The sequence below is a fragment of the Tupaia chinensis genome, unplaced genomic scaffold, assembly GCF_000334495.1.
Source record: "Tupaia chinensis unplaced genomic scaffold, TupChi_1.0 Scaffold000113_1, whole genome shotgun sequence".
Taxonomy (NCBI): Eukaryota; Metazoa; Chordata; class Mammalia; order Scandentia; family Tupaiidae; genus Tupaia; species Tupaia belangeri.
Window position 1 is genome coordinate 5,255,842 of NW_006159577.1, and position 9,257 is coordinate 5,265,098.

At 48.9% G+C, this 9,257-nt stretch overlaps 1 protein-coding gene across 1 annotated transcript in view; it reads right to left on the reverse strand.

Annotated features, from left to right (window-relative positions):
- TACC2 (transforming acidic coiled-coil containing protein 2) overlaps positions 1 to 9,257 on the reverse strand; it is a 239,069-nt gene that overhangs the window by 110,864 nt on the left and 118,948 nt on the right. Inside the window, 1 exon segment of the mRNA XM_027770124.1 lies at positions 6,201 to 6,335. Within this exon segment, the coding sequence (XP_027625925.1) occupies positions 6,201 to 6,335 (135 nt within the window).

Here is a 9,257-nt window from a genome sequence, read left to right on the forward strand (position 1 = left end):
TGGGAGGGTACCTCACCAAAAATCCTGCTATGCTTTGGGCCTGTGTTTCTTGAGGACTCTTGTTTCCTGAGCCTCCTGTGCCAATGCCAAGGAAGCAGCTTCCTCTTGCTCCTCCTGACTCAAGTCTGCAGCCCTTGGCCCAGTTTCCAAGTTACCGGTTCCTACGGGACAATTTCCTGACAGGGAGAGCAGGAGGTCAGCCCTGGAGGGATGATGTCTGCTTGGGCTCATGCCCTGCTTGGCCTAAGTCCTACAACACACCAGGCTCTTTACCACAAGCCCCCAAGGCCAGCAGGGCCACCGCAGCCCGAGCCAGAGCTTTCTACTTGTATTCCTGGAAGTTCTTATTACCAGACTCCTGCCTCATTGCAACCTCTTACAGCTTTCCAAATGTATCTGGAAAGTGGGGTGATCGCTGACTCTGGGAAGCCTCAGGAGGGCCACTCTGGGGGAGAAATGCAGGCTTGTCAGACGCTTGGCCAGGGAGTGGCCTGTCCTCCCAGGAGAGCTCTTGGCTTCAGGAGAGTTGGGAAGTGGAGACTTCAAGTGCTGCTCTCTCCTGGCCCCACAGCCCCCCTCTCTCCTCCCTCTCTAAGTTACATCTGTTCTCCCCAAGGCTGTGGCCTAATGATTACCAATGGGCATGGGGGAAGGGGAGTGTGAAACTCCTGGAGAAAAGCCATTTGCTCTGGAAATGTGGGATTGTGTCATCATTTCCACAGCAGCCATGAGAAGCAGGAGGAGGCAGCAGGAAGTCCCCCAGCATGTCTGAGAAACAGAGCATCTGTCGACTGGTAATAAGATGTGCCCTGGGCTTTCTTTGTCAAGATACCGGGTCTCACTGTCCTGCTGCTCTCCTCCAAGCCCAAAGAAGGAAGACAAAGTCATGGATGTGGGGCACTGCGGCTGCCCGTGCATGGCAGAAACACACAGAAGGCAGGCCGGCCCCGTGAGGAGCCGACGTGAGGAGTCGAGCTGGGCAGGGCAGCTGTGTCTTTGAATCATGACACCGGCGAGGACCTCAGACTCTGGCTCTGGCTAGGTGAATAACGACTTCCAGTTTAGGGAAATAAGTGTCCATCTGTGCATTTTTAAAACTTGCTCTGAAAACTCCAAAGACCTGTCAGAGGGGAAGAAAATATGATTTACTTGGATCCCTGGACCCAGGCCATTGCTCCATGGCTAAAAGTAGCCATGGAGAGAGAGGAACTGGAGGGTGTACTTAGCACGGCTGTCCCTCAACCATCTAGGCCATGGCGCCTCAGGGTATGGGGCCCTGGCCAAACCTGAAACCTGTTCTCCCTGCCGGGCAGCTGGTGGGAGCTTTTAAAAATGCAAACTGAATCATACCACTGTTCTGTCTCAGGGCTTCTGGCTGCTCTGAAAAGGAAGCCCCACGGGGCTAGCAGGTGGTGAGGAGGTTAGGGCGCCAGACCTTCATGGATGACTGTATGGTTCAAACCCTGGGCCTGGCACCTTGAGAACCACGCTGGACACGTGTGCATGAATGCCCAAAATCCTGAGAGAAGAAAGGAGAAGAGTGGACTGCAGCATGGCCATGCCCCCTGGGGGTGATTTCTCACTTTCTCTCTCTCTGGTGAGCATACATGCCCGATACCAAAACTGTAAGTCCCATGAGCCAATGGCCAAAGCTGCAAGAATCTGAGTGACAAAATAAAGTGGTATTGAATTATAAACCCAAAGTATAAAATAAATATCCTTGAACCCATACTGATATAAATAAGTAATTGACTAAATTAACAAATGAGACAGAAGAGACCATTCTCCTGTGTAGAAGAAGTCTAAATAATTTAGGTAGATACTGGGGCCAGCAGGTGGTGGGATGGTTGGGATGCTGGACTCCCCACATGGCTGACTGCAGTTTGAGTCCTGGACATGGTGGCTTGCTTTTTCACTTTCCCTCTTTCTCTCTATCTCTCTCTGGCAAGCGCATGTACCCAATAGCAAATTGAGAGGAAAAAGAAAGAAAGAAAATTTTAGAAAAACTTAATAATAATAACATAGATGCTCCAGCCTAAAAGAGGGGGAGCCTAACTCTTTGTTTCTGACTTGTGAGCTGCACACAAGGACTTCCCTCCAAGGAGCTCAGTAGCAAAGGGGAGCTTCCCAAGGACCCTGACCAATGCCACCTCTAGCAATCAAGGCCGACATCAACGAGGACAAAGCGTGTGAGTGGAATATAGCCTCACAACGATGTGATGACCATGGCACTTATCTTTGTGATCATCCTCGTAAAATCCAAAAGCCCAGTCTAATCATGAGAAAATGTCAAATTTCAGTGGTAGGCATCCTACCCAGTACTTGACCGGCACTCCTCAAAACTGCCACTGTCATCAAAAACAAGGAACGTTTGAGGAACTGCCACAGCCGTGAGGAGCCGAAGGAGGATAAATGGAATCTGGGCCAAGACAGACACAGGACATTAGAAGAAACTTTAAAATTCTGAAAACCTATGGGCTTTAGTTAGTAATGCTATATCCCTGTTGGTTTATTAACTGTACCAAATTACCACGCCGCTGTTGAGATGTTAAAAAGAGGAAACCACGTGCTTGGATAAACAGGAACTTTCTACACTACTGTCTCAATTTTTCCGTAAATCTAAACTGTTCGTATGCACACACACACACACACACACACACACACACACACACACACACACACACACACACACACACACACACACACACACACACACACACACACACACACACACACACACACACACACACACACACACATATAATTCTACTAAAATAATGAAAGATAAATGTCCCAATCCTTCCCATGACCTATCACCAGCCGACCACCTAAGTGGCCCTTCCCACTGGCCCATCTTCCTCTCCCTTCTCTTCTGGCTCCAGTCACAATGGGTGTCTCTAGTTTGGCTGCCATACCATGCCGTCTTTCCTCAGGGTCTTCACATACATTGCTCCATCCCCGGCAATACTCATTCTCTCCCCAGGATCATCAGTACCACCCCAGTTCATGTGAATTAAACTCACTATGGCCTTCAACTCTCAGCTAAAAAGTCACTTCCCCAGGGAAGTATCCTCAGCCACAGACTAAGTGAGGTTGTGGGATATATCTGCCCAGGGCACACACTTCTCTGTCCCATTGTAATGGCTCACCCTGTATCTGTCTCCTCCAGGGGCTATAAACTCCATGGGGCCCGGGTGGTGCTTGTCTTCTGGACCTCTGGTGTCCTGTCCCTCCCACAGTGGCCCTAAGTTCATGCTGCTGAGTACTCAGATGGAAAATGAATGTGATTCAGAAGCAATCCAGAGTAGCCTTCAGGGAACGAAAAATCTATGGGCAAGATCATGCCATGCACCTTGTATGAAAGGTTGAGAACCTCGAGCCCAGGGACCTCAGGAAAGAACACTCAGAGTACACGGGTATCACTTTTATCCTCCGGTACCGGGAGGCAGCAGAGCCTCTCTCCCAGGCTGTCTGCATCAGGGAAAGATCTGGAGGGTAAAGTCCTTCTTTTGATTTAATAAAAAATCTACTCTTGCCCTTGGGTCAATTTCTTTGTTTATTTTTTAAACAAGGCATAACTTATATACCATAAATAGTCAAAAGTCACTTAAAAAAAATTGTCATGGGGCACATACCCTTGCCAGAGAGAATAAGAGAGAGAGACAGATGTGAGAAAGCACCCCACCCATGGGGCATGGTCACTCTACAATCCCTGCTCCATCTCTTCCTCTTTTCAGGATTTTGGGCATGTACATGCACCCGGTTTCTCAAGCTGTCAGGTGTGGGACACGAAGAGTCTAGTCAGCCATGTGGGATCCAGACACCTTAACCACCATGCCATGGCTGGCTCAAAATTCACTCTTTCAAGGTGTACAATTCCATGAATCTTGATGAACATATACAATCATATACCACCTCAACAAACAAGATATAGAATATTTCCATTACCTCCAAAAGAGCCCTCTGCCCATCTGTAATCAATACTCTCTTCCATCTCCGAGCCCCAGCAACCACCGCTACGTCTTCCATGCCTTACACTGGTGCCTCTTCCAGAATATCACATAAATGGAATCATACAGATTGTAGCCTTTTGAGTCTGGCACCTTTTACTTAGTCTAATGCATTTAAGATTTACCTCTATTATTGCATAAATCTGTAGTTTATTCCTTTTTATTGCTGAGTAGTATTCCATAGAACAGATATAACCCAATCTGTTGAGCCCTTTACCAGTGGATGGACATTTGGGTTGTTTCAATTTAGGGTTAAATATGAATAAAGCAGCTATAAGCATACAGGTTTTTAGGATGCATATTTTCATCTTTCATGGGTAAATATCTAGAAGTAGCATGTTGGATCATATGGTAGGTATTATTTTAACTTTTTAAGAAACCAAAGGGCGGAATGTTTTAAGAAGGGTGAGCTTATTTTTTTCCAACACTTTTTTTTTGGGGGGGGGAGAGGTTTTTGCTATAGGGTGCATGTGCTCGCCAGACAGCCAAGAGAGACAGAGAGAGACAGAGAGACAGAAAGCGAGAAATCACCCCCCGGGGGGATGGCAATGCCGCAATCCTTTCTCCTCCATTCTCCTCTCAAGATCTTGGGCACGCACGCACACGCACCCAGCATGAGTTTAAGCCACCGGGTCTGAGACTCAAACCATGGTCGACTATGTGGGAGTCCAGCAACATAGCCATTATGATAACTGCTGGTCCCCAACACATTTTGACTAAGCAACCCACTATATCCAAGGGAGACTAAGAGTCTTCCCAACACCTGTGAATGTTCCTGCTCCGCAGCCTCTGCTCATGCTTCTCAGCACCAGAAATGTAGACTTTGCATATCTACCGTCAGCCCAAGGCCAGGACCTATAGTAGATAGGGCACTGCACAAGTACCAAGATGGGTGGGGGAAGTCCCTGTTCTGCCAAGACCAGACAAGGCATTGCAGGTGAATTTCCCATCCCTTGGACTCAGGACCAACAGGGCTGCAGGTAGATATAAGGAGAAAACAGACAGGAAGGAGCTTAATGGTCTGCAGAGCTCCATTCAGATCGGAGATTTCAGTCCGGCCCCATGCTCACCTCTTTACTGCGTATTCTAGAACCACATCTGCATGCAGTGATTTTCCCTCCCCTGATTCTTCTTCTTCTTATAAATTATCATTATGATTTCTGGTATACACATAATTGCTGTCTATCTGTGTAAGCTATGGGATGTTTTTAAGACATGAATACAACATGCAATAATCAAATCAAGGATATACCCATATTGATCTTCAACACTGAATAGTACATTATATTCTGCACATTTGTTAACAGGGCTACATTTATTTTCTGCAACATGTATTAAGTGGTTGGTAATTTTACTCTGCTGTGACACTCCATCCTGTAGCCTCTTCCTCCTCTCATTCCTCTATTACTTCTGGATACTCCGGTTTGGCAGTTGGTCATCTATTGCTCTGGGTGTCCTTTCTAGACTCTCCCTCTACCCAGTTTGGCTTTCAGTATGTGCCTCCCTAGCAAGCAGGAGCTCCCTGAGAGTACAAGCCTGTGTTTCTTGGCACACTCATGTATGTATGGCACTCTCCAAAATACTGTCCAAGAATGTTCTTGACAGTGCTTTAATGGCTCAACAGAATAGTTTATAATCAGAATCAACTGCTTGCATAGGAACAGGAGTTCTGATTACTTGCTCTGATGGTTCATTTCATATATGGCAACATGGTTGGGCCACTGTACCCAGATATCCAGTTAAACACCAGTCTTTATGTTTCTGTGAAGTATTTTTTAGTTGAGATTAACATTTAAATCTTGAGTAAAGCCAGTCAGTTGAAGGCCTGAAGAAGAAAAACAGCAGGTACTCTGAGGAAGAGGGAGTTCTGCCAGTAGGTGGCATTCAGACTTAAGCTGCAATATCAGCTCTTCCCTGGATCTCTGGCCAACCAGCCTGCTCTGCAGGCCAGCCCCACAATCACATGGCCAATGCCTTAAAGAAAATCTGTCTTGCATAGATAGATAGATATGTCCTGCTGGATCTGTTGTCCTTAGAGCTAGCTAGTAAGTAAACTTCAGATTGACTGCAGCCTGAATGATCGGAAACATATCGCAAGACCAAACCATCTATGCTCAGAGCCTAGGGTGGCAGAGGCCACTGGGCCCCTGCTCTGGGGCAGCTGCGGTGGAGTGGGAAGTTGAACTTTACCTGCTTAAGTCCTTGGCCAGATCCCGGCAGGAGGGGATGGAGGCTTCTACTGCATCACAAACTGGGGCGGAAGGCGAGGCTGTGTGTTCTGAGGCCAAGGGAGCAAGACCCACACGGGCAGCAGCTGGGGAAGGGCTGGGGACACAATGGGAGAATTATTCCCTATGGAACTCAGCTCATTAATGGCACATTCATTAGGGCCACTCACCCCACCCAGCCCATGCACCCACACACGGAATGGACTGTTTAAAGACCCAGCACACTGCTTTGCTGGGCTCGCCACCCGGCCTCCACTGATACACAGAGGAGGCTGCAGTCTCTCATGCACCAGCCCCCAGGTCAGACTTAAAGTTCCTCCCTCCTTAGGCTCCAGCAGAACTGGGTTTCTTTCAGGCAGACAGTTCAGGTGTTCAGGACACTCTGTGAGAGTGTGGTTTGATTTTTGTTTGGAGAAGAGGATTTTTTGAAAAATAACTTCTAATAACTGTTTACAAACAATGAATTTATGTGACCTGAGAATTAAAATACAACTGTGCAAACTCCCTGGGGTTTGCCTCGAAAACCCAAGGCTGAGAAAAGCCCAGGTGAAAACACTGGAGGGTAATCAAGGAATCTGTTGGGTGCCTTTTGCCTCCTGAAGGATTTCCATGACTGTGATTTCCTGCCCTTGTGTAATGGGTGAGTGCCCCCTACTGGACCTCCAGGGAATCACCCAGTGTGCAGGGGCCTCCTGGGGTAGTGCCTGCCAACACTCTAAAAATGCCAAAGGCCCAGCCAGGCTTGGGGCTCAACAGAGGTTCGGATATTCCCTTTCGGCAAAAGCAAGATAAGCGATGTGTCCACAAGCTCAAGTCCAGTTTTCAGGATGGGCGGCCCTCTCAGCCTCTCCAGCTGTCCACACTGCTGTCCACAGGGAAGCTAGCTGGGTTGAGAGTGGTGGTGCTAGAATTATGCGGCTCAGCACTGAGAGCCTAAAACCCAGCCTGAAGTGGCAGCGAGGGTTTGAGAAGTCACAGCCCTTGTGCTGGAGGACACGTCTTCCTCCTGGGGGAAATGCTGCAGGAAGCTCACAGAATGCAGAAGTCCGGGACGTGTGGGTCTCTCGTCACTACCTTCTCCTCACTCTCATCTTTTGGGGCTCCACATATAAGGTCCTCATCTTGGTCTGAAGGACGGCTTTCACCAGCACCTTACGCACTGGAAAGAGGATTTCCCAGCCAGCTTCCTATCCCTGTCACAGCTCAGCCGGTTCCAGAGGGCCAACTGCTGCCTCCTCTCTCACCATCCCCTCACCATCCCCTCACCGCTCTGCTTCCCCCTGGACCTACTTCAGTTCGCTCAACGAACACTTGCTGCCTCCTTGGCTGGCAACCCCGTTCCCTCACCAGGCCACAATTCCGCACCCTCCAGGTGTGCCCAGTGCTGGGTGCCTGGCCATGGTGTGCCCCCTCTGTTCACTTTTTAACAGACTGCCCTGCTACATGCATCTGAGACCCTCCTCTTCCCCTTAGTGACATGCACCAGACATCAAGGTAGCTATATAATGTCCCCTCACCCCAAGGGAAACCGGGCAGTGAGCTCCATGAGCAGAGAGCCACGCCGCCACATTCACCCTCGCACCCCAACATCTGGCCAGCCCACAGCAGGCGCTCAACAAACAGGACAGCCCATGAGTGTCCCAACTGGATGTGACAAGTGTCTGGCTCCACACAATTCTAGAGTGGAGCCAGAGCTGGAACCTATGTGGCCTACTCCTTCTGCACCCCAAGAAAACAGGGAGAAAAACAGAGACCAGAAAGTAATGACCCTGGTGAGCCCTGAGCAAGCCAACCTGCAAGTGGATGAAAACGACAAGAAAGGCTCAGGCAGAACCAGGCGAAAGTGCAAAGTGGGCTTACAGGTGATGCTGCAATGCCGCGGCGGTCAAACCACAATTTGTAAGAGTGTGACAGTGGCTGAAATGATTTATTTTGTAAATGAATAACTCAAAATGAATAATGCAAACTACTGGGGGCTGTTTAAGCTCCTTAAAAGAGCCATTCTCACACTCCAAAAGCCTACATTTATTCATATTCATAAGCAGCAAATAGATCCTCTCATAAACTCACACTATCAATATTAGTCTAAAATTTAGCTAGCTCAAGAAAATGCACTGACTACACTCCTCCCTCCACTAACATGCATCCCACTAAAATATTTAATGTACAGTGAGAAAGAGTAATTCTTGTGTGTGGCTCAGACACACACAGAATTACTTTAAGGGCACACTATCAAACCGGAAGGAAGGATCTCTGTATTAATAACACTGCCGTAGGGGTAGGGAGCGCCAGCCTCAGAACTGTGGCCCCACATTAATCAGAGCAGTGAAAACTCCCGGGATGAAACACAGAGATAATCACATCCAGAACAACTGGCCACTCTCAGGACCTGATGGGGACATCCTGACCCTAGCAATCCATTCCCCGTCCCAGCGCTGAGGATGCCCTGGGCAGCACAATGAAGGCTCACCCAACAAGCTCTGAGCAGCTCAGTGGCCTGAAGATCGCTGTTGTCCTTAAGGTCATTCCAGATCCCAAGGGGCACCCCGTTGTTCCCTCCTGCCTTCCCTCTTGGCCCTGACCACCAGGGCCACACCCTTCCTGGCCTGGCCTGGTCCCATTAGTCAAAAGCACCAAACAAATGACTCAACGCTCATTTAAGAACGGTGCCTCCCCTCCCTCCACTGCCTGCTGTTGGCCCTTCCCAGTGGCTGAGGAGGTCAAGCTCCAGCGGGAAACTCAGTGACTCACCACCAACTGCTAACACATGGATATCTACAGATACTCCTGAGCCCCAAAGAACTCCTCTTCACCCGTGAGTCTCCTCCTCCCACATTTCTCTAGCTTGGCTGGTGGCACTACCTGCCAGCCAGGCCCTGGCACCGGAAGTCAGGATTGTCCTGACTTTTCTGGTTTTCTCACCCCTGCGCACCTCATCACCCTTTCCTGATGAGTCACCTCCTTCTCCTTCCGGAATCCATCCTGTCTGGCCACTTCAGCTGCTCCAGGCCTTCAACCA